This window comes from Fundulus heteroclitus, chromosome 23 (assembly GCF_011125445.2).
Source record: "Fundulus heteroclitus isolate FHET01 chromosome 23, MU-UCD_Fhet_4.1, whole genome shotgun sequence".
NCBI classification, from domain to species: domain Eukaryota; kingdom Metazoa; phylum Chordata; class Actinopteri; order Cyprinodontiformes; family Fundulidae; genus Fundulus; species Fundulus heteroclitus.
Genome location: NC_046383.1, coordinates 31,165,956 through 31,192,359, shown reverse-complemented (window position 1 = coordinate 31,192,359; position 26,404 = coordinate 31,165,956). Strand labels below are relative to the sequence as shown.

General features: G+C 39.9%; 2 protein-coding genes across 3 annotated transcripts; one reads left to right on the top strand and one right to left on the bottom strand.

Moving 5' to 3' along the window:
* On the top strand, positions 1-26,404 carry LOC105929161. The gene is made up of 3 exons (XM_036127674.1): positions 1-58; positions 22,167-22,312; positions 24,663-26,404. Exons 2-3 carry the CDS (start codon positions 22,200-22,202, stop codon positions 25,372-25,374), a joined length of 825 nt encoding a protein of 274 aa, XP_035983567.1. The 5' UTR covers positions 1-58; positions 22,167-22,199; the 3' UTR covers positions 25,375-26,404.
* Positions 1,544-5,565, bottom strand: cysltr1 (cysteinyl leukotriene receptor 1). 2 transcript variants are annotated; one of them, XM_021318676.2, is made up of 3 exons: positions 5,525-5,565; positions 5,230-5,340; positions 1,544-3,060 (listed from the first exon to the last, which is right to left on the bottom strand). In XM_021318676.2, the coding sequence occupies exon 3, from the start codon at positions 3,041-3,043 to the stop codon at positions 2,003-2,005; it is 1,041 nt and encodes a 346-aa protein (XP_021174351.2). In that variant the 5' UTR covers positions 3,044-3,060; positions 5,230-5,340; positions 5,525-5,565; the 3' UTR covers positions 1,544-2,002. The 2 variants fall into 2 exon arrangements, with proteins under 2 accessions (XP_021174351.2, XP_012722251.2); XM_012866797.3 differs by having other exon boundaries at positions 5,230-5,547.

Below are 26,404 nucleotides of genomic sequence, written 5' to 3'. Positions count from 1 at the left end.
TCTCCACTGATCCCATCCACCCACCCAGGCAATGCGCTGTTTGCCCCTCTCCCATCAGGTAAATGCTTCAGAAGCCTCAAAGCCAAAACAAATAAGCTTAGAAACAGCTTCTTCCCCAGAGTTACGTTACAATCACCTTAATGTTACTGCCTACCTGCACACTATCATCTCATAATATCTAAATGCACATTTCTGTAAATAAAGCCTCAAATCATCATTGCACAAAAGCGCCTTATTACCTCATTATCTGTTATCTGTGACTCATGAAGGACAACTAGTTCATACAAACTTTTGAAACTTGTTCTTTTTATTTTTTTATCTCTCTTGAACGCTATAATGAGAACAAAACAAACACTGTAACCTTTGTTCATTGCCTGTTTGATTGTTTGTCTCTTATGTGTACTCTTAGCCGGCGGGGCCAAAAAGAAATTTCACTACGGTAACACGCGGCGACAATAAAGAATCTATGAATCTTGGACATGTCTACAAATGTTTTCCAAAATGCATAACTGGGGCATTTTGTGAAATGTTTGGAAATATTTTAAATCTATTGTTGATAGCACAAAAAGTGTAGATTGTGCTAGTTCTCGTAACAAAAAAAAAAGATGTATATTTGTCCACAGATCTTAACATTTGTATATAATATGATTATTATATATTTTTTAGAAATGCCCTGATTTAGTGTTTTGAATTCTGATTCAGAAATGTTTGAAGCATATTTGAAGTTGTTGATAACAGTACTGTGGAAAATGCTTGAAGTTATTACTCCTCTTCCTTCTGTTGTAAATTTCTAATTGCTTGAGGACGATTAGCGTTCCATGCGTTCAAAGCCAAATTTACATTTTCTGAACTGAAGACCCTGGCTCTATGACACAGAGAATACAAAACTGTTGAATAAACAGGAAAATGTTGTTTAGCTGTCTCTTTGATGATATTGACATTATAATAGGCCTGCTGTAAACATGAAACACCCAAAGTGGGTTTCTGATTTGAAATGAAATGCAGGTTTTAAGCTGAGCTGCAGGACAGTCAGGTGAGTCATGTTGATATTAGTGATGATATATTATCGTTGTAATACTACCCGAACAACCCTGCTCCCAGGACCTATGTAGAGAGCCTCGCCTCCTTTGTAAATAGTTGTATTTTACAGAGCATATTGGATGCTTTATCTTTAGTTTTGAAATTACAATGTTTTTTAATGATTATTTAATATACATTTTGTTGTTTTGTAAAAAGCTAGATATGTCTGTGCCAGCTGATAATAAAGAAACTAAGAGTAACTCTTTAAGTGTGCTTGCCAACTTTAAAAAGCGTGTTACCTAAGTCAGAGTGACCATGACTAATGGGCTAAACCTTCTCCCACCATACGACTGGAGGAAGAAAAAAAAACAACAAAACACTCCGACGCTCTTTCTGGCATCCCAATAAAATCACTTTGAAATGTAGGAACATAAACTTCAAGCAGTCTAGAAACTAAAACATTTTGAAACGGGCCCTTGTTGAGTGTAAAGCACTGCAGCTGAAGGAAAAAAAAGGACAGGGCTGATGTTTATCTACAGCATTTATTGTCTGTTTCCACATTTGTTTTATTGTTTTTTTCCACAGTATTTCACTGAGACAGCTTTATCCTTCATTGGTATGAAACACGACACATTCATTACATTCAGGTTAAAAACACATGTTCTAGAATGTATCCCTACAATGGTATGACCTACATTTCTAGCTGTGGATTACAATATATTATCATTTATTATTCAGACGATATCACGTTACTCGTTTAGATAAGCAATCTTTTCAAAAATAAATATTCATTTAAATGAAACCTGTCTTCATTAGTCTTATAAGTTACTAAACATTTAAACTCTCATGCTGTAAGTTTAACCAGCAACATTGGTTATGCGTCCCCCCCCCCCACACTTCATGTTCTTTCAATGTTCTTTCGGTTTCCTCTCTCAGCCTGAGAACCTCTGCTTGTTTGAAGACCCCCCGGGCCGGCTGCGCTTTAACTTGCGTCCAGGTTGTGGTTTTCCCTGGACTCCGGGATCATGGTGGGCTTCTGCTTGGAAACGCGGTGCAGGGTGCTGTTTCTCATCGTCTGGCGCAGGGAGGACAGGCGGTTGCGGAAACCCTCCCCGGAGAAGAAATACAGCATGGGGTCGAAGCAGGAGTTGGAGGCGGCCAGGCACAGCGTCACCACCACGGACTTGTGCATGGAGGTCTGCTCTGCGCAGCTCGACTTCCTGGAGAGGAAATTCAGGTGGATGGTGCGCTGTATGTGGTAGGGCATGAAGCTGACCAGGAAGGTCAGCAGGACGATGACGATCATCCGGATGGCTTTGGATGCCGAGTTCTGCTGTCGGCGGGCCGCGGGGGTGCGGGAAAGCAGAGTGCGGACTATGCCGGCGTAGCAGAGTAGTATAACCAGGAAGGGCAGGACGAACCCTATCACCAGAGAGAAGTAGTTCAGCGCCTCCAGTTTGGGGAGACGACTGCTGGAATGCTGTGGGGGCTCAAAGCATTTGGTCTTGTTTGTCACTTTGTCGTAGGACTGACCGGACATGAGGAAGGGGGAGGACGCGGCGCTGCTGAAGATCCATATCCCCAGGCACACAAGGCGAGCGCGGCCCACCGTCACCAGCCGCAGGTTCTGCACAGGAAAAACTATGGCCAGGAACCGCGTGACGGACATGGCGGTCATGAAGTAAATGCTGCAGTAGAGGTTCACGTAGAGGAAGTAGGAGCTGATGCGACAGAGAAAGTCCCCCTGCTCCCACTGGCCCTTCCTGACGTAGTAGAGAACCCGCAGCGGCAGGGTCATCACGCACAGCAGGTCCGACATGGCCAAGTTAATCATGTAGACGTGGAAGGGCGAGCCCTCGCGGTACGTTCTGAACAGCACCAGCAGGGCAAAGCCGTTCCCCACAAACCCCAAGACGGTGATGAGAGAGTAGGACGTGGAGTAGACCTGATTACGGAACTCATCGATGGAGGGACAGCTTTCCGTGTAGTTCCCCACGCTGTTTGTCACGTTCGCCTGCTCCATCTCTGGTAACGGCGGCGCTGAAAGAAAGGGCAGACCACACGGTAAAATGCAAACAGCTCCGTGAAGGTCATCACCTCTCATCTCATAACAACAACAACAGCAAAAAAAACCACACCACTGTTAAAAAAAAAATATGCGAAACAATTCCGATGAGACAGGTCGCCTCAGATGACCTCTTTTCTGCAGGCATTGTGCTCAGAGGTGCATGCTCTGGAGGAAACGCTGCGAGCAGATAAGCAGTTTTAAGATCTTCATCCTGTCATGTGACAGAGATTTCATCGGGGCAGGAAAGGTGAAATCACTAATATCTCCCGCTGCTGCTGCACAACTTCTGACAAATGCAATTTTATCAGTTATGAAGATCAAGCGCAAAAAAAACCCCCCCGTCAAACCGTGTGAATGTTTGAACTCAGCAGCAGTGCAGATAAATCATTTCCCATTCACAACATGCATTGAATGTTCAATTATTAGAAACCAATTCAATTCAATTCAATTCAATTTTATTCATATAGCGCCAATTAATGAAACATGTCATCTCAAGGCACTTTACAAAGTCAAATCAATCATATTATACAGATTGGGTCAAAAATGTCCTATATAAGGGAACCAGTTGATTGCATCAAAGTCTCTTGACAAGCAGCATTCACTCCTGGGGAAGCGTAGAGCCACAGGGAGAGTCATCTGCATTGTACATGGCTTTGCAGCAATCCCTCATACTACCTACATATTTGTTTTATTGAATAGAAATGTTAACAACAAATCAAAGGTTTTCTTCTTCTGCTGATGTTATTATGTGCTTCCAAGAAGCCAACGTTTCTCAGAGGGATTAAAAGTCAGAGTGACTCAAATATTTTGTAGACGTTTCAAAAGTCTCTTAAGGACTCTTTGAAGATTGCTGCCTCCTTGTTTTAAGACCTCATCTTGTGAGTTTATATAATTGTGGTGTAGAGGCTTCCATGCTTGGCCATTGATCTGCAAGTCGCCATCGACCTGCAAAGTATATAAAAATTATAAAAAGAGAGCAAATTTGGAATTGGATACTTTGAAGCTTTGTTTTCACCACTCTATCAAAACGTCTCCATTTATTCCATCATCTTTACTTGCTTCTATGGAAATACCGAAGCTGCCACTGTTTGACGGATGGAGAAAATTAATAAATAAGGAGCTACTTAAAGATCTACACAGAAAGCTCTGTGCGTAGATCAATGGGGCAGCTCTAGGTCGGTTTTACACTCACCATCGCCCGATTGGAGGATTAAGATTAGATACTCAGTTTCTATAGTTTGTTGAAAACCCCCCAGAAGAAATGCATGCATAAATGTAATGGAGATTGTAGTGAGGACGCTTTGTCGCTTGAAGAACAATGCATCTCTGAGATCCTGCAGCAGGTCCTTGCTGATGTTATATTATATTGTATTTTTTTATTTCACAATTTTTTATTAACGTGTCTTTCTCTGCCATTGCCGTTTTTTAAACCCATCACTTCTTCTTTTGTCTTCCTCTTGATGTGACACCGCACGTTATGTTTACTTATTAGTTATTGAGAGAGCAGTTGTGTGCGAGTACCTTTTATTGGCATAATTTTAGGCTATTAAACTGTGTTTTTCATGAACCAAACTATGTAAAGAGAGAAATTACATGTTTTGACAATGGTGATAAAAGGTGGGTATAATATTGTTAGATATTGGAATCCAAAGTCAAATTTCTTGTTTGGACCCACACACTTGGTGAATAAAAGTAATTCTGATTCTGTTTAAAACATGTTTTTTAATTCATTAATAAAAAAAAAATAGTAATGGAGTTATTGCCTTTTCTATGGTCCAATGACTTAAAATGTTTCGGCTGAGATGTGAGAAATTCACATACCCTGAGAAATATATATAAAACTAAGAAACATACATGAAATTACAAATTAAATGTAAAACTGTTTACTTGTGTGTTTTTGTGCATTTCTTACTAAAAATCCCTCATGCATATTTAATTGCCATATTCTTTGCAGCTTTTAGATTTAGACAATTTATGCATGCTTTAAAAGGCAACAGTAGCGAAGCAAGTGAAAAAAAAGCAATGAATAGTTGTAAGCTTAAACTAAACGTCTCAGTTTAGCCACAAAGGTTGAAAGTGAATACTGCAGAAACTAAAGCTTTATCTTTTATCGAATAAGGTCTCCAACAAGTTCTTCTTACCGCCAACTCTTTGTCCGGTAAAGGCAGGTCTTCTTCTGGCTGGTGAGCACAACAGCAGCGCCGCTTCAGAGTGTCTCCTCCGCTCTCTGCCTCATCGGTCTGATGCCGCAGCTGCAAAGCGTAGATGAGAGCTCAGACAGCTGAAAACGCTTCACACGCTCAGCTGTTTGCTGGGGTTCTCAGAGCAGAAACGGTCTGTCTCCTCCTCAGCTACGCGGCACAGTGACATCACAGACAGCTGCAGCCACTTGTTTACAATGAATGAATGATCGGCGAGAATAAAACAGAGACGCACCGGTGCAGGAGGTTTCAGTTTAGTAATGGGTTCTAACTTTCCATCCTCCAGAGGTTTGAGTACAGCTTAGTGCTGCTCTGCTTTTTAATGCATCTTGAATCTGCTTCCTGTTAACCCCCCCCCCCCAACCCCTAAACAGGATCATGTGTGATACAAGCTGTCTGTTCCTTATGAATCGTCTCATATTTCTTGCTTCAGATGTTTGCTTTTCTTGTCCAACCTGTTGCAGTCAACCTGTTTATTCTCGAGATAATTCGCACGTTAATGTTTTGTCGCCACATACTGGCTGCAGCTGGGTTTTTGACAAGGTGCCAGCTGAAAAGCTGACAACCTTACTGGGATGTGACGTTTCTGAGACTGCAGATCTGCACGGCCCATTTTTATTTATTGCATAATGTGACAAGCGGCAGTCTTGGCTTCTCTGGAGTCGTGTCTAGACAAGTAGGGAATGGAGTAACTTGAGCCCAGATAACGATGGTACGATATATAGACACTTAGGCCAAACCCAGTGATATGTCTTTCCTGCAACATTTCCTCTCAGTGTTGTTAATGAATGTCACTTTTACAGTTAGTTAATGAGGTTCGGATACTCCAGTGGAAATGGGAAAACTCATTTTTGCTGCAGAGAAGGCCTGCGACGTGGAAGGCCCACATAATTCCTCTGTAACTCAATTAGCGGTTCAACACCAGTGTCAGAGGCGAACGAAAACATCAGTCAAACGAGCGTGTCAAGGCCAGTGTGTCGTCGAGATCAGAGGCTCAACGCTTTATTGTCTTGGCTGTACATTAAGCCCATCTTAAATAAGTGCATAAAATGTTTTGACTTGTTTGTGAGTTGTTGAAAGTGCACTTGTACTTTCTGAGTAATTTCTTATTGATCCTTCTAAAGTGGTTAGTCGCGTACACTCATGTACACAAGTAGTCTACAATAAGCTGTTTTAAGGGATTATTGTTTTTTACTTGTAGAAAGTAAACTTACTCATTCAATTAAACTTTAAAACTAAATTTCAAACAATTTAAAAGCTCCTAATTTTCCTCCGCCAAAACTGCCTAATAAAACTGAATAGTATTCTCACTCTCATCCATCCATTATCTGTATGCTTATCCAAGTGTCTATCTCCAGCGGTCTTTGGGTGAGAGGCAGGATACACACTGGATAGGTCATTCTCTGGTAAACAACAGATTGACCCAACAGTCTACTGTTGTTTAAAAAGACCCTTTGCAGAGTTAGAGCAGCACATTTATCATCATTAATAGAGGAGAATAAAAATAATCCTAGGTTTCTCTTTAGCACAGTTGCCAAACTTACCCAGAGTCACAGCTCCGTTGATCTTTCCATTCCCTTAGCTCTCAGCAGCAATGACTTTATGGGATTCTTCATTAATACAATTGATTATATTAAAAATAAAATCATTGGCACCCTCCCCAACATGATTATCTCATCTTCAGTAAGTGAAGCAGTGTTGGAGGAATCTTTAGAACCTGATCAGTTCAGTAGAGCTTTCTGAGTTATCTAAAATTTTAGCTTCATCTAAACCTTCCACTTGTATGTTAGACGAAATTCCAACCAAGTTATTTAAGGAGGTATTCCCTTTGATTAATGCCCCCATTTTAGATATGATTAATACATTCCTTAGTAAATGAATATGTACCACAGGCTTTTAAAGTACCTGTTTTTAAACCTTTACTCAAGAAACCCTCTCTTGATCAAGATGACTTAATAAATTACAGACCTGTATCTAGTCTAATCTAAAATTCTTGAGAAAGTAGTTGCTCATCAACTTTGTGAACATTTACAAAGTAATGATCAACTTGAGGAGTTTCAGTCAGGCTTCAGAGCTCATCATAACACTGAAACAGCTCTGGTGAAGGTCACTAATGATATTCTCATGGCCTCAGATAATGGACTTGTGTCTATACTTGTCCTGTTAGATCTCAGTGCTGCATTTGATACAGTTGATCACAATATTGATCTTCTACAAAGACTTGAGCATACTGTAAGGATTAAGGAAAAAGCATTAGGCTGGTTTAAATCGTATTTGTCGGACAGATTCCAGTTTGTTCATGTTAATAATAAATCTTCCTCAAACTCTAGGGTCACTTTTGGAGTACCACAGGGTTCAGTCCGTTGGCCAATTCTCTTCACTATATGTATCCTCCTGATTGGTAAAATTATCAGATAAAGTGGGATTAATTTCCGCTGTTATGCTGATGACACTTAGCCATATTTATCCATAAATCCTGATGAATCTTGATGACATCAAAACCTGGGTGACTTTACATTTCCTGCTTTTAAATTCTAATGAGACAGACGTTTTAATATTTGGACCAGAGTGCTCAAAAAAAGAAACTTCTTAATCAATCACTTAATCTAGATGACATTAAATTGACCTCTGGTAATTAAGGAAAAAAACTTGGTGTCTCTGATCAAGACATGTCATTTAAATCCCATATTAAACAGGTTTCCAGGGTTTCCTTTTATCACCTCCAGAATATTGCCAAAATTAGAAATAATTTTCTAGGGGTAAAGCTGAAAAACTAGTCCATGCATTTGTTACTTCAAGGCTGGACTATTGTAATTCTTTACAATCAGGAAGTCCACAAAATGCAGTTCAAAGTCTTCAGCTGATCCAAAATGCTGCACCAAGTGTTCTGATGAAAATCAACAAGAGGGATCATATTTCTCCAATTTTAGCTTCCCTTCATTGGCTTCCTGTTAAATCAAGAATATTATTTAAAATTCTCCTTCTCACGTATAAAGCCCTTAATAATCAAGCTCCATCATATATCAGAGCTCTGATTACCCCGTATGTTCCTAACAGAGCACTTCGCTCTCAGACTGCAGGTCTGCTGGTGGTTCCTAGAGTCTCTAAAAGTAGAATGGGAGGCAGATCCTTTAGCTATCAGGCTCCCCTCCTGTGGAACCAACTCACAGTTTTGGTCCTGCTATTACCATATGACATGGAAAGGATTCCTGGATCAATGTGTGCTTCTGTGCTTTTTCATGTTTCTGCTCTGTCTTCTCTAACCCCTAGTTGGCCGAGGCAGATGGCCGTTCCCAATGAGCCTGGTTCTGCTGGAGGTTTTCCTCCCTGTTAAAAGGGAGGTTTCCTTTCCACTGTCACTTCATGCATACTCAGTATGAGGGATTGCTGCAAAGCCATGGACAATGCAGAATGCTGCTTGTCAAAACTTGATGCAATCTGCTGGGTTTTCATAGATAGTAAACTTTCTGACCCTTTTTTTTGTATAATTTGAATGAATTTGACTTTGTAAAGTGCCTTGAGAAGACATGTTTTGTGAATATGTAAATACATTTTAACTGAACTGAATTGAAATGCCACCAACACACAAACCCAGGTTCTAGTTTGCGTTTTCTTTGTATCATTTATCAACTAATGGGTCAGTGGCCGAGCTCTTGAGAATGTACAGTATGTGTTTTTTTTTTCCTTTTATACCTTTCTTTTATCTTCCTGATCAAAGCTGTTCACACAAGAAAACATACAGAAGAAACACTTTTGACATTTACAGCTAGACCTTTCATCCTCAAGCTCAAATACAGAAGCAGAGATAAAAGTTAGAAAAATTACCTTTCTGCAATAACATCAAACAGAGCTCAAAACAGATTGAGGAGAGTTTCTGGAAATGCTGCGGTTGCTTTGTGAATCATAATTGCACTGATTTGCAAAATCCAATAATGTGGGTGGGAACTAGAGATACTTAGTACGCTAAGTGTGTTGTCTCAACGAGGTTTGTGTAAGTGGATTTCTGCTAAAAAACATAAAACAAACCAGAGAGTTCAATTAGATGCTTGAATTGTTTAACTTTCCAGCTTTTGTTAATTTGCCCCCCCAGTTCCAAGCAATCTGAGTTTTTAAATTGTGACGTAGTTACGGTTTAACAAATTTTATTGTAAATGGAAGAGAAGCACATTTTTGTCTTTATTTGTATTGCTGAGGTTGTACATATTATCGTTTCTTAGTGACATCTTAGTGGAAAAGCTTATTACAGCAAAAGTTCCTCTTTTCTTCCTTTTAAGGTTTTAAGTAATAGTAATATATAGTAATTAATATCATCTTTATTGTCACTGAAACATACATTACAACAACGAAATTTGTTCTCTACTTTTAACCCATCACCCTTGGGTAGCAGTGGGCTGCCATGTGCGGCGCCCGGAAAGCGTTCTGGGGTTAAGGGTCTTGCTCAGGGACCCAGAGTGCAGGCGCTGGGGATCGAACCGGGTACTTGCATCCTTCTCTGAGCGCAAGCGCACTGCTCTAACCACTCGGCCAGCACTCCCCTGAGTTTAAAAAGACTCAGTCTTTTATGTAACATGGAAGGTGAGGTACTCTCAAGGGGATATACAAAGAGATTCCTTTTTACACTTAGTACTGCTAACTTTGCTAATCGCTAAAAATACAGTTGGATTATAATTGGTAAAGCCCTGACTGCCATCTCACAAAGGGTTCAAGGTCGTCTCTGCCAACGTTATGGAGCTGATCCATGAATATAATTAATCACCATTCACCGCTTTTAAATATAGTCTTTAAAGAGAAGTTTGAAATGCTAAAACTTTTATCAAGCAGATCAAAGTGTCAGAGGAACAATCCTGAGCGGATTGGAATCATGAGGAGAAGTTTACTTTGAACTGTAAGCCCCGCCCCTGACACTTTTTTTTTCCACATGAGAAACTCTCCCTTCTGGTCTTTCCTCCCAGTCGACATTTACAAGACTAAGCATGCACCTCAAGCTCAGGTTCACACCCCTCATTGTGCCACTGTGCCTTAATTGGCTTCCTGTCAAATCAAGAATAGAATTTAAAATTCTTCTTCTAACGTATAAAGCCCTTAATAATCAAGCTCCATCATATATCAGAGCTCTGATTACCCTGTATGTTCCTAACAGAGCACTTCGCTCTCAGACTGCAGGCCTGCTGGTGGTTCCTAGAGTCTCTAAAAGTAGAATGGGAGGCAGATCCTTTAGCTATCAGGCTCCTCTCCTGTGGAACCAACTCCCAGTTTTGGTCCGTGAGGCAGACACCCTGTCTACTTTTAAGACTAGGCTTAAAACTTTCCTTTTTGACAAAGCTTATAGTTAGAGTGGCTCATGTTACCCTGAGCTACCTCTATAGTCAGGGGTGCACATAACATTTTGGATGAGTTACTCAGGTGAGTACCAGAAGATGGCGTTTGGTACTCATCCCATATCTAGCGTGGGCTTATTAAGCTCAGTCTTCCTTACTGTCCTCCTCAGTTTTGCTCCCACTGTCCTCTGCTTCAGACTCCTGTGTGGTGAATGATGAAGATGCTGCAGATGTACGTCCCTGTCCTTGGTTTAGCCTCCAATTAGCTGTCTCCATCCACAGGTCTACAGCTGGCTTTGGGTCAAATGTCTCTGTGGTCTGCCTTGACAGATGAATGTGCATCAGGGCTGAGAGACGAGTATGTGACAAACGAGATCTGTACTAGTTTTTTTTATAATGCTGAGATGCGAGAATCCCCTCTCACAAGCTGCACTGCTTAAAGGCAGTGTAAGAGACATCTTAACCACCTTGTTGATGTTGGAGTAAGTAACTGGGTTACTTGTTTTTACTATTTGGACCAAGTCATACACAAATGAGGCTCCGAGGCGTTTTCCTGCCTGCTTTAAGCGCATCCATTCTGTCACAGTGGTGTCTTTATCAAGCTGCAAGGGGGCCTCATATTTCTTGAGAATGCTGCCAACTGTTGTGTTTGCAAAACTGTGGAGGTCTTTCATTTCCTCCGGCAATGTTGAAGGATCAAATACTAAGAAATGATCACATGACTTGAGGGAGTCATATCTGATTTCAAACTCTTCAATCAACCCCCTAAGTATGTGTTTCTTGTCTTTGTCAGCATCCACATTAGAAGCAGTGTGTGCCCTGTAGTGGCCTTCACCATCAAGCAGTAGTGTGAACTGTCCAATGGCTACCATGAGTTCATCCTTACATTCTCCAATGGTCAGCTTTTCCTTCTGAAAGTTGATGGATGTGGTCTTCAAAATGTTTCCAATGTCAAGCATGTTTGACAGAAAGCACTGAAAACGCAGTCAGTCCGAGAAAGTCGGAGGTAAACTCTCCGTCGCTGGACACAGACACAATATAAACGATCTTTGTAGGTGGCTGAACGCCAAAGAAGCTGCTCAATGTTTGCTGTTTTTTGGACATCTTCGACAGTAGTTCAAAACAGGTGTTGATAAGCTGACGGTCAAGTAGTACGCAAATGCACGTAGTAATACAATTGACGTTGCGCTTTCCTGATTTGTGACACGCATGCGTACCTGTGTACCAGTTATGTGCACCCCTGTCTGTAGTTATGCTGCTATAGGCTTAGGCTACTGGAGGACATCAGGGCCTATTTCTCTCACTCTGCTGAGTTCTCCTACTGCGCTCCAATTTGCATTGCTTGTTGTCATTTCAGCTTTCAACTTTTTGTTCTCTGTCATTTTTTTCTTCATAGTAGGTACATCTTGTCTGGCGTTCTGTTAGCTGTGACATCATCCAGAGAAGACAGATCACCCGCTATCACCATCTAATGTAGAACAGATTACTGGATCAATGTGTCAATCAGATGTTCTCCTTCTAGTTAAAGGAAGTTTTCCTCTCCACCGTCCCTTCAAGCATGCTCAGTATGAGGGATTGCTGCAAAGCCATCGACAATGCAGACAACGTCTGCTCTATGCTCTTTCAGGAGGAGCAAATGCTGCTTGTCAAGACAAGACGTAGCAATCTGCTGGGTTTCCATAGGAACATTTTTCACCAATCCATCAGTATGATTTGATTGAATTTGACTTTGTAAAGTGCCTTGAGATTACGTGTTTTGTGAATTTTCGCTATACAAAAAAATTGAATTGAATTGAATTGAATTGAAAATCTTGGTGGCATTTTGGTCTCATACCTAAACTCTAACAGTCTATTATCTTAAAATATTACAGGAATAAAGGGTTTCCTGTCAGAAAATGACACAGAAAAACAGGTGCACCAAAATTTCCGCTGCCAGGTTCCTGATCCACACCAGTTCCTAAATCCCTACCCTGGATTCCTGATGGTAAAAAAGGACATATTTTTTGTCTGAGGTACATTAGCAGTTTGCCAATTTTTTTGTTTAATGCAATGCTTTTTAAAACAAAAGGGTCTTGCTATTTTATGGATTTTGCTTTGATGTTATTTAAACCCCTTTAGTCGGCCCTGCGTATGAATGGTGCTCCAGAAATAATGTTGCCTTTAGCATCACAGTCAGAAAGCTGCAGCAGCTCGCCAGCTATAAAAGGAGAAAGTAGCCTGCAGGCCTGCCTTGGAGCCAGTTCATATTACTGTCACTCTTATTAATGAGTGATGATAGCAACAACACTCTTTCTGCTGATCTGTGCCCCACGTAAACTTTATTACATGAAGAGGAAGTCTATTTAGTTATTTTTGATTTATCAGTGGATTCAATTCATTTAGTTTTTCGTATTCTGCCGTGAGACACCAGTTTTAAAGAGAAGCAGCCAAATTGATGACAAATGGGATACGATTTCAGTAAATACACAGTTACTACTCAGTGGTGTTTGAGAGAGGACATGTGGTGACTTGTTATTTAGCCATGGACACTTATCAGTTTTTGTGTACTGGATTCAGACATTCAGTGCATATTTTAGTCAAACCAAGCAGCTCTTTTGCTTCTGCAGCAGCCAAAGTCCTTTCATGGAAGTAGATGCAGCAACCCTCTGTGTTCCAAGCCTGCCTGTATCAATCATGACAGCACAGTTAATTTCATATTCTGCATGACTTCACACCATTGGAGAGCTGCAAACCTTCCACCTCTCTCTCTGCTGCTAAACAGCAGCAACATAAATTACACTTTTTTATGCCTTTTTTTTTTACGGACAACGTAAACAGCAGCAACATAAATTACACTTGTTATGCTTTCTTTTTACGGACAACGTAAACAGCAGCAACATAAATTACACTTTTTTATGCTTTTTTTTTTTACGGACAACGTAAACAGCAGCAACATAAATTACACTTTTTTATGCTTTTATACCTGGGTGGTCTGTGGACTGTGAGATGTGTTGCCTTCAACAAAAGAGCTGAAAATGTCTTAAATTTTTTGTTTCGGTTTACCTAGCAAAATTGCATATGAGGATGTTTATGTAGGCCAACTTATCTCTGAGATTTATTGTCTGTGAAGATTGCTGCGTTGCTAGTTTCACAAAGGAGAGTTTGGCAAAATATCACCAAAAGCATCAGTGGTTTCCAAGCTGCTGAGATTCTGCAGATACGCCATTGCCGCCGTTCACGCGATACGTGTGTGAAAGCAGCAATCCACCAACACTGCCTTCTATATCCACGACCAGACAGGTCAGACACAGGTCACGTACAACATGTACAACACACTGTGTGCATTCTGTAGAGCAGGGCTCCCCAAACTTTACAATCCAAAGAGCCGGTCCAGCTAAAAAACAAAACAATAAAACCTCAGAGTCACGAGGTACACGACGGTTTGAAAAAAGACAACTTCTAATTTTTGTAAAACTCTACTAAAAGAAATTTGTTGTAATTTTAAAAGAAAAAAACATATTATTCCTATTTTTAGACTTAAAAGTAAAGACAAACACAAGATATTTGCAAAGAATGTATGTAATAAAAGCAGATAGTTTCCAAACTGATGACAAGAAAAACAGATCTCAACAAATGTTACAGGTACTTTTAGTTTCATTCTGTTGTGGAAATTGAATGCAATTATTCTATGAACACACTAAAAAAACAGTTAAATCCTGCATTTTTTTATTATAAAAAAGCATTAGTTGTCTCTTTATCATTTTGAGCCAATGTTATTAAGAGCCATTGTGGCTCCAGAGCCACAGACCCCTGCTTTGTTGTGCATTTACAGAGAAAAATAAGTTAAAATCAGAAGTTACAATCTGCTATTGGTTGCCATAAATGGAGCACTGCAGTGCGTGAGAGTGTTTAGTGCTCTTGCAGCTGAAGGTCTCAGAGGTGTCTTGGAAAACATTAGTGAACAAACAACATTGGGAGGAACAGGGGACACATCAGGCAGGTCAGAGGATAAGGCTGTAGAGACACTAAAAGCCCTTTAAGTTTATGAAACATCTGAATCTTTCGGACAAATGCACAGTGAAGGCCAACGGCCAGGAATGGAAAGAGAATGGCACAACTGCAAACCTACCAACATATGGCTATCCACCTTAACTGACCGTCTGGGTAAGGAGAGCATTATTCTGATAAACGGCAAAGAGCCTCATGGTAACTCTGGAGGGGCTGCAGAGATCCACAGCTCAGGTGGGATAATCTGTTTGCAGGAATACTATCAGTCACAACACAAGCCCGGTCTCTGCGAAAGAGAAATGAACAAGAGTTGACGGGGCGGATGGACGGTTCTATACAGTTTTAAAACTATCCTTTTCTTTCCTACCACTTCACAGTTTTGTCGTTTATTTTTTTAGATTTAATCTTTCTGAGGATATTGCTTCTTTACCAAACAATTTCAAAACATTTTCTGTGTTTTTTTGTGATTTTCTTTTAACTCTTTTGTTCCTCAGCACTTGGTGGAAAATAAACATAAAATCAATAGGCAGAAATACATCACATCATATATCGCCCCCAGTCTGATAGGGAATGTAACCACATATATGTTTCATCCGGTCTTAATGCATTAAAGGGGGCTAAAGTTATCAACACAGCCTGTGGTCCGGCTCTAATTCAATCTGTACCATGAAGTCAATATCTCTGTTGTTCTGTGGAGTCAACAGCATTGACTTTGTGACCACTTGAACAATCTTCTGGTAATTTTTATGGGTTTTCTTTGTAATTTGGTTTTAAATTGCAGGACATGACACACTAAACAAAGTCACATGCATTATGGATATTCAGCTCTAAAAAAAAAAAAAAAACACTTTTCCTCCTTGTGCTCCACATTAATATAGCCAAGAACATGTTTATATAACTGATGAGGGAGCAGCATCAGTGAGAGTGGCTTTTAAAGTGAGAAACAACTGTCACAACGTTGTGCAAGTCAACTTCAAGTCCTTACAGAACTTACAGAAAAAAAATATAATTCATCAACACCAAATGATCAGAAAATATGAAAAGACGTTTCGGCTCCTCCTGAAACAGCTGCTGCTTGGACAAGGAGTTGTAAAAAACTAGCGGCTCTCAAATTTAACAAGAAATCAAACATGAAGGGATGCGGACAAAGTAGTAAAGGCTGGAATGTTAACACCGGTGCAGCTGGGCCAAGGAGTAACAATTTCCTTCGAGACAAGTGACCCCATTAAGAGGAATTCAGATGACTAGACCCAGTTTGCATTCAGGCAGAGAAGCCTGGCTGTGCAAATTCCTCAGGTACAACATGCTTTTGTTTGTCTTGTTTTGCTTGTTATTTCAAAAGTATATCCAATCAAATCTTTATGCATAAGTTAGCTCAAGAACTCACTGCTGGCATTAAAATAGCCCCGATCATTTATCTTAGCAATCTATAGTGGCAAGGAAAATATACATATGTTCATGGGACGTACGTCCCGCCCCCACTTACAGTACCCTATGAAATTATTTATGCCACCTGGGCTGCTTCCAGATCAACACAAAGTAGCATTTAATTACCGTGGTGGGATACCGTGAACCAACTGATAAACTCTTCATTCAAAGCAACACATTAAAATTCAAAGACATTGTTTATATAAAAATACTGGAAATAATGTATAAAGCAGTGAACAAAAGTCTTCCTTCTGGTATTCAGAAATTATTTAAATTAAGAGAGAATAAATATAATTTGCGAGGTTTGTTTATATTTGAATGTGCAAAAGAGAAGAGCCAGATAAAGTCTAGATGTGTTTCAGTTATTGGTGTGAAACTGTGGAATGAACTGAATGACGATTTAAAGTTATGTCCTTTTTTGATGAATTTTAAAAGGGCTTTAAAATGTAAAAGGATAAAATCCTATGTTATGTAGTTTTGAATATTTATATATGTACTGTAAAGAACCTGGTAGGTCGTAAAGGTTTGTAAGTATAAAACAGGGTAGGCAATAATAAGCTTTGCTTCAGCCTATTCCTTTTTTTTTGGTAAATTGTGGGTTTGTTTGTTTATTGTTGTTTTGTTTTTTTTACTGTTTCCTGTGTTTAATGTTGGATAATTTACTAAAAAAATAAAGTGAAAGTGAAGTGAAGTGAGTAATTAAGTGGAAGAAAATTGCTTAATGGCTTTAACTTGTTTTCATAAATACAAAAGTCCAAAATGTTTGGAATGTGTTTGTGTGTTTGTATTCAACACTTCCGAGTCAAGTTACAGCAGTTCCAAAAGCTACAGGTCTTTTGGATTATGACTCTACCAGCTTTGTACATCTGTTCGTCAAAATAACTTGAGCTCCGTCTGACCGGATGGAGCGTCTGTAAACAGCAGTCTTTACGTCTTGCCAGATATTTGCAGTCAGATCTAGGTGTAGAGACTATGGCTGCTCTAGCAGGTTTCAAAAAAGCACACCATCCCCACAACACGATGCTGCCACCACCATACCTTACTCTTTCTTGTTGTTTTTTTCTTTTCTTTTTTTTTTTTACCCCTGAAGATTTTTGCTTGTTCTGTTGATCATAAGGTTCACTTTTGGTCTTATCTGACCAGAGCTCCTTCTTCAACATGCTTGCTGGTTATCTTAGATATCTTGTGGCAAACTGCGAAACTTCTTCTTGCCAGGTCAAGAAGAAGAATTCCTTTTGGAGAATGCACAACCAAAAAATGTAATGCTGTAGAGTTACCACAGGCCTCTTTGGAGGCTTTTGTGGTTAATGCTTTTCTTGCCTGGCTTGTCCGTTTAGCTGAACAGTAATGTGCTTTCAGGTTGTTCCATACTCTTTAAAATTTTAAATGATTCCTCGAACAGCGTTTCATGAGATGTTAAAAGGTTGGGATGTTGTTGTAGAACCCAGCACTCTATTAGACTCTCCACATTCATTATCCCCTGAACTGTCTGCTGTGCTGTTTGCTCATGCATGTTCTATAACAGGCACGTCCAAAGCGCGGCCTGGGGGCCATTTGTGGCCCCCGAACGGCATTTAAAGAAAGATTTGGTGAACTGGAGAGATTTGGCTGATGGAGATGGAAACATTTTATTTTTATTGGGATAAAATTAATACAGAAAATGTTGAGTACCACATCTGTCTGAGGACTTTAACTCCAATGCAAACTTTTTGCATTAAAATTTTCAAATAATTTATTAAAATTTGCTAAATACAGCAAGTGTTTTCAAAGAACTACTGCCCAAAATCCTGTTCTCATATTGCTAGACCAAAAAGAATTCAGGGTTTTTTTTCAATCGAGTCTAACAATTTGCAAACTGGGTGACCATCTTTTAATAAAGTAAATGTTTTATCTTTTGATCTACAGTAATTTAAGATCCTTTAGATTCAGAAAATCACAACATAATTTGTGAGTTATTTCTTATCGTCATTGTCTTCTTTTTGGCCCTCGAGTACTTTTAACTTCAGAATTTCGGGTTTGGACAGCCCTGTTCTACAATGAACCTCTGAGGCCTCCTTTGAAAAGTTGGATTCATACTAAGATTAAATTACACACAATGGATTTTATTTAGGGGTATCAGAGTAAAGAGACCTCTTCATATTCATGCACTGCTTTGTTTGGTTCCATCACATGAATCATAAAAAAAACAATGGCAAATAAACTCCCAGATAAATTGTGGTCAGAACATAACAATGTAGAAAAGTTAACGGTGAACCGATATGTTGGTTGTGCAATATGTTGTGCAAAACAAACAAACAAACAAAAAAACAGCATTCACCAGCAGGGCATCAGAGGAATGTGGAGCATGGAATAGTAGGACACGCAAACAGCTTTTTATTATTTTATTATGGAAAAAAAAACTTTTTTCCACGTTTATGTACCTATTTTTTGGACCATAAGGCGCACCAGATTTTAAGGCTCACTGTGAATTAATGTGTCTTTCTGCGTCCTTGTCCATTTATAAGGCACACCGGATTATAAGGCAATTTTTGAGAACATTTAAGGATTTTAAATGTGCCTTACAGTAATTTGGCTTTCTACTGCTTCTAGAAAGAATCCAAGCGCTAAAGAAACCATAAATAAATCAATACAAAATAAAAACATTGTGTGTTTATGGGCAATAAGTAAATGTTTTGTTGGTGTCTGGAAAACGAGCTGTTCCAAAAACCTCCCAGCTCACTTAGGGACCCAAGAGAAGTAACACTGTAACATACAAAAATGTATTTTATATCACATCTTACACTGAAGTTATAATCGTTTTTGGAATATCACATACAAAACTTAACATTGCCATTAATACATGCCAATAAATGCGAATATAATTCCCTCAGACTTAAGTTAACTACAGTCGAAAAAGACATAGACGACTAATGGTTAGCATGATGCTAATTTGCATTGAAAGCCCCATAGGGATGCTAGCGTAATTAGCATCTTTTTTCCCCCCAGATTCTTCTGATCTAAAGCAACCAAAATGCTTCCTAGAAGAATCTTTCACTAACCAACACTTAATAAAACCATAAGACAGTTGTTTGTATTCATTTGAGAAGACATAACAGGACAGTTTAACACTGCAGGAACAAGGCTTTTAACGTAGCTCTGGAACTCCCTAAGGTAGCCCTGTAGGAATTGACTACTTACTCACCATTCAGAAACTGTTGCTGCGTCTTCTGCAGCTTCTGGGTCAAAGACGTACTGTTGTACCATTGTTGCATCTTGTTGCCATTCACACTTTATTCATGAGAATAAAGTGCGAATGTAAACATTGAGTTGGGGTTATGGTCACCTACATCTCATTTACATAAAACAGCTTATTCTGATGTAAGCTCAAAATAGGGGAAACTGTGGAGATAAAATCTTATTATCTGAGAATGATTTTGTGCAAGACATCAAAATGTAACAAACATGTTTTGTACAGCCAATAGGCCTATCCTAAATGTTTGAAAGGAAGCAAAATAGGTCACCTTTAATAAACAGTCTCACAAGCAGTGAAAATATTAAACGTTTACTGACACTTCTGACTACTGTTTACATTCTTCTGCTTGCAATCATCCCTCACGAGATCCTCAAGGCAGTAATCCAAATCAAGTCTTAATCAATCATGCATTTAGCAAACTTTTTTGATAATTTTCATGTAGGCAAGAACAAACTAGAAAAGCTGAGTGGCAGCTCTGCAAGCCTAGACACATAATTGGTTTTCCGTAGCGCTTTTACTGACATTAGCACAGCAGTGTGATTATGAATATAATATACAGCTGACAGGGTGCGGTTTTAACCATGTTTGCACACCATTACTTGATATTTCCTGATTAATTCTAATAATAAAGCTTTCAAAGTAGTTTATGAAAACCAGCATTAAAACACAAAGCCTGCAGGCACTCAACAATAATTTAAGTGGGTTTCAGAGTTATTGTCAAAGGCTTTGGTAGTAAAAAATTTTTTTTGCAGTGCTGTTAGATTCACTTCTTGGGCTGACAGTTCACAATGTTTTTACATTATTTTGCAAGATAAAAGAATGCCTAATCATTTACAGAAGAGTTTATTGGCTTAAAAAGATGATTTCTGTTGTAAAACAGTCTTTAATGCGCTTATGTCCAACATAATCAGGCACATCTAGTGTAGTCAGTTGAAATAGATTTAGAGTCCACCAATCAAAAAATTTAATCAAAAATTAAAGTCGTCTGAAGACGGATTCTTAACCTTCTCATTGAGTTTAATTGAAAAGAAGAAAGAAACTGCTTTTAAGTTTTGTTTCGTATTTATAAAAGAATAAATACTTCAAATCAAACAATTTACTAGAGGTTAAAGCGAGAAACCCCACCTAATTCTAGCCAGTCTACTCTCCATTGATGAACTGAAGTACAGGAAAGTAACACACACCAATTACTATTTACAAGACAGAAAATGTCTTCTTTCTTCTAAGCTTCACACCATTTTTATAATTGTTTAGAATGAAGGGTAGCTCTTGTTTATACAATAATATCTGTTACAATTCAGCTGATTATAACCGCAGAAGTTACTAAGAAAAGGTTTGACTCGTTCAGACGAAGAACATTTTTGACAATCTAATTCAGAGATTTAAGAAAAGAAACCAGGATGGGAAAGGGGAGGAGCAAATTGTCAGTTTTTGTCAGTGAAAATCCAAGAAAAAAAAAAAAAGTGGCATTTCCAGAGAATCTGCTCAGGACAAAAAGAGAAGGTATTTTTTTGGGGGTCCGACATATGTTTAAGTTTCAGTAACTCAAGCGAGCAAAGTTATTCCCTTCAGTCTCTTCCCTTCCTGTCTCTTTAAGACAGGACAGTGATGGCACTCTCTTTTGCTCAGGGTTTGGATGCCTGGAAGTCCTTCACTTTTCATAAAAAAAATAACAGCGCAAAACAAACATTACCCAGAGTGGACCTTCAAAGACCGGCCAGGTTTTGGTGACTCCATTGGGTGCGGTTTTCTCAATGATGGATAGTTGGTTCGGGGCTCTCTTGCTCAAGAAACAAACCCTTGAATGACAAAAGTGTCATTCAAGGGTGGATTTTGATTAATGTGATGAATCATACTATCCAGCTAATGAGCTAAAGCTGGGGGTGCCCAAATCCATGAGCTACTGTCCACTTTCTTTTTCTAAGACATGTCTGCTAAGAGTTACTGGGCACGCTGAAGGTTTTTTAACATGGTTTTGTCATTTCACACACACACACACACACACACATATATATATATATATATATATATATATATATATATATATATATATATATATATATATATATATATTTATAATATAGTTTTGTCGTCTCGGAGCTTGAATTGTCAGAAAACAAACACTCATTACTCTGAGACAGTTAGTCTCAGAGGCAAACTTTGATGCTTGTAATGTGTCACAGTAAGCAGAGTGATTAGTCGGTTTGGATGAAGGCCAAAATGTTTGGCAGGTTTTGCAAAATCTGATTTGAACGCATCCCAAGAGCCAGCTCAGTCATCCGGGGAGGACTCAGGCATCGGGCATCTGGTTAGGACGCCTCCTGGACGCCTCCCTGGTGAGGTGATCCAGGCACGTCCCACCGGGAGGAGACCTAGAGGGAGACCCAAGACACATTGGGGGGACTATGTTTTTCGGCTTGTCTGGGAACGCCTTGGGATTCCCCCGGAGGAGCTGGGTCAAGTGGACCTCCCCACTGAAGCTGCTACCCCCGCGACCCGACCCCGGATAAGCAGAAGAGAATGGATGGATGGATGGATAATTTGAGCACTGTGATTGCATCCTTTTTGTCGTGGATACAACCGCTGTGTTGCTGAATACCCAATCTACAAACACATGGAGTTACATGCTTTAAGGACTCAACAACCTAAATATGACAAGAGAACAATGAAAACCTCCTTATGTCTTGTTCTGTACGCAGCGTTTTTCCCCCATTTGTTAATACCTTGGGGAAAAATATATTTCCTGGAGCAATTCCAAAGACTGAGGTACCCTCAATGGAAGTAACCCTTCCAAATAAAACAGCTATTTGTAAAAGCACAAGCCTGCACAGATGCCGGCGGAGTTGAGGAGAGGCCTCAGGCACAGACTTTGCACAACCGTGAGTCACACGCAGACTGGTTTTGCTCCACAGGCATGTGTGGACTGATCAAGAAGAGTCACATTGATGAAGACGGCAGAGAGGGAGCTCGCTACGCACTCCGAGCTCCGAGGTGGCGTGGCTAGAATAATGGCTACCGTGGAAATGGTGAGCTTCGACCTTGAACCAGCTCTACGCGGGTAAGTCCCAACAAGATATTTAAGTGAAAATGAACAAGTCAAATAGAAGGGTCACAAGTGGCTTTGACTGTTCTTTGTAAATTAGGAAGATCTGAAGTCAGCGTGACCTCTGACAAGGAAGTGTGGGTTCAGGATATTGCTTTTTTTTTTCTCACAAACCCTAAAAATCTCTCTTACTCACCTGTATGATAACTTCAAAATAATAGGATTTATTTAAAACAATCCAATAAACCCCACCGTACCAACTCAACACTACTAAATTCCCACCTTTTCTATTTGTATTGGAAGTTTGTGACTTATGTTTATCGATATTTGCGAAAAATCCTAGTAGTTAAACATACCTAGTAGTATGAGAGTTGAGTCACTTCAGGTCTTAAAGGTACAAAATACTTCATAGCAGTAATATATTAAGTTTGAGACTGCATTTAAGGGTTTAAAACTTTCATTTTCAGCAGTAATTAATCTACACTAAGGCGTTGTTACTGTGATAAAGAACACTTGAAATAAACAAAAATAAATAAAACTATGAACATCTTCCAGTCATTTACCACAGTGCAACTTTATGTTTACTGTTTGCCAGAAATAAATGATGGAAAAAAGTGCTCAATGAAACTGTGTTGTTTTGGTTTACATGTAAGCTATTATGTGTGTTACAAAACTGATATTACATTCCATAGAGAGAAAAAAACACCCCTACAGTAAAACGTGGTGGTGGGAACATCATGTTTTACCCCGAGATGGTGCCGCAGACGTCCGCCTCGGTCCCTCGTACTTTGCATTTTATTTGTCTTTCCACTGTATACTACAGCCACTTTCACCAAAACAACTCCTCTTCTCCCTGTACACAAATGACTGCACCTCAGCTGACTCATCTGTGAAACACCTGATCTTTGGAGGTGACACCGCTGTCGTGATCCATGACAGTGATGTGTTTGCCTATAAATAGGAAGTGGATCAGGTGTTAAACTGGTGCTGTCAGAACAAGCAGGAGCTCAACCCAGTCAAGACATTGGAGATTGTTGCGGACCTCTGGAGAACTCTCCCCACACTGTCTCCCCTCACTACCCTGGTCACTCCCGGTTCCTTGCATGGAACCACCCTTTTCTCAGGACCTGAGCTGGTCTCACACATAGATACTCTTTGGAAGCAGGCCCAGCAGAAACTGTACTTCCTGTGGCAACTTAAAAAGCAGAACCCAACGCAAGAGCTAATGGTCATCTTCTACACTCCGATTATTTAGTGTGACCCGTGTTTGTCCATCACCGTGCGGTATGGCTCATCCACACAAAACAGAACAGATCCAAACAGCAATGAGCAATCAGGTCTGTGGAGAGGATCACCAGGGCTGACCTTCCCTCTATCCAGGAGCCGTACAGATCTAGGGTCAGGTAAAGGGCATCTAACGCCTCTGCAGACCCCATATATCCTGCACACAATCTGTTTAGACTGACTGTGTGCAGTGCTGCAGGGCATTATTTGCTAAAACCACAACCACAGAGACAGGTTCTTCCTTCAGTCTGTCTCTCTGATGAGCACAACGAACTGCTCACAGGCTGAGTTCTCAACAACATCGCCGTCAAACAGAATAAGCACTTCGTACTATCACAACCTCCCTTTTTATTTTCTTCACATATTACCAAAAACATAGACACATTGCTGTTTAAACATTTACACCTAATGTCTGTACGTCATTAGGGCTGTAGCTCAAGTCAAAATTCCTTAAAGGCATATACAAATCATTGCCAATAAAGCTGATTTTGATTCTGAAGAGGGATTTTTTTTTTTCAGCACCAAAAGGGAAGTTGATCAGAGTTGATGGAAAGATAGGTGGAGCTAAATGCAAAGCAATCCTGAAAGAAAACCTGTTAGAGTCTGCAAAAAGCTTGAGACAGGGGTGAAGGGTTACCCTCCAGCAGGACGACACCTTTAAACATAGAGCCAGAGGTACAACGGAGGGGTTTAGATCAAAACATGTCCATGTGTCAGAATGGTCCAGTCAAAGCCCAGACCCAAATCTAACTGACAGTCTCTAGCAAGAATGGACAAATCCTCATCATAGATGCATTTTCTCCAGTCTAACTCAGCTCAAACTGTTTTGCAAGGAAGGATCTTTAAAAAAAAAAATACAGGCCACACTTTTATTATAATGAAAAAATTGAAAATCAAAGGCTTTTGGTTTGTAGGCACTAGTTTGAGCTGGTGTATTGTATGAAGTCAATTCAAAGCAATTGTGGTTGTATCATGAAAAATGTGATAAAGCGCAAAGGGGTTTGAATACTTTTGCAAAGCACTATAATTTAGAATGAGGTTAGACATCAATCCGAGCTAACATTGGTTCTGACCTCTGCAGATCCCATCAGGTGTTGACGTCAGTCTGGAAGCTGAGCTCCCAGTGCTGGCCTGGCTCGGTCACAGAAGGAGTCCTCTCCTCCTCCAGAGGGTGGCTGCGTCGCTTCTTGATGCTGAAGCTGGTGGCCGTGCTGCTGTTCCCTCATCAGGACGACCTCCCCCTGCTGGTGAGCTGTGGGTTCAGCCTGCGAGCTCTGTTGCTGCTGCGCTCCCCTCATATCTCCACCAAGCCCTCCACTGTGCTCCTGGTCCAGCTGGCCCGTACAGACGCTCTAGTACTGCTGCACTGGGTCATCCGGCTGGGACTAACAGTGGCACGGTGGGTCGAGGAGGCTGAAATGAGCCCTGTAAGGCAGACTCTGAGTGTACTCAGTCAGCAGGTGCTTGAAGCTCATCACTTGGCCTCTCTGCTCCTGCTGGGGCTGCTGGGACTGGAGGCCATGCTGGTGTCCCGCTGGCCGCTACAGACCCGGAAGTTCAGGACTTCTCAGTGGGCCCAGCTGTGCTGCGGCCTGCTTTGGGTTCTTGTGCTGCTAGAACTTGTGTCTTTGCTGCACTCTAAGCTCTTTCAGGATATTAAACGACAGACGCACCGCTCAGCGCTCCCTCTTCTGTCCCTCTGCCTGAGAAGGATGTTGTGGTTCATGAATTCATGGTTGCATTACGCTGTCTTCAGTTTTAAGCCACAGCGAAGGAAAAGCTCGTTTCATTAAGAGCTTGTAAAAACTAAAGTGTTTGATCTTTGCTATTTACATTTTTTATTTACAATTATCGATTTTCTTGCTGGTCAGATAATGGGGTTTCAGATGTTTTGAAGTCTTCGCTGTTTTAGAACTTCTCTTTGGTTCATTAATATATTTAGTTTAATTCTGTGTTTGAACTGACTAAGACAAATTGAAAACCTTATAACATTTTACTTCATTAAATATATATAGGGCGGTATTGATTATCTTAAGTTTTCTCATAGATATTATAGAATTTGGTATTTTTTTTCAGATTCCAGTGAAGTTCCTCTTATTCTTCTCTGTAAACAAAAGACTTCAAATGTATAAATAACTATAATGAATGTATCATTTTGAGCCACAAGTAGCTCAGATTTCTAATTTCCTTCATGATCAGGATTTGGCTTTGTTCTAGGATCACGGTGGTGACCCATTTGGTAATTTTTAATGTAATTTTATTTATTTATTCATTATTTTTGCAGAAGGGTATTAAATTATTACTTTCTTTTTTCCGATTCAAGATTTGAAGGTAAACAGTTTTTCAGGACAGTCCTGATAATTTTTTCCCTTAAAACTCTTGTCTACGTGGCCAAGAGTGATATAAACATTTCTATACTGCGTGATATGAAGATGAACAGCACAAATTCTTCCTCTTTTTAGGTTTGGGAATGTCACCCCGAGTCTTCTAGTATTTTGGTTAAACAAATATGGCTTCTCCCAGTCAAAGATCTTCATGAAATGCTGTAGCTTGTCCGTTTGGAAGGTTGTTCTACTTTACAATGGGACAAAGGGTCAAGTCACTTATGCATTTTGGTTCTCCAGATCTGTATTGACATCATTTTGCCTTGATGTTTAATGGTCGTGGGAGAGTTTATGTGTTTACAGTTTGTATATGAAGCAATTTGTGTTTATTAACAATGATGAGTGAATAAAAAAACACATCTTTCATTCACATTTGGCTAACTGAAAGATATGCATTATGCAGATGACTGTATGTTACTATGTTTTAAAGCAAAATGAT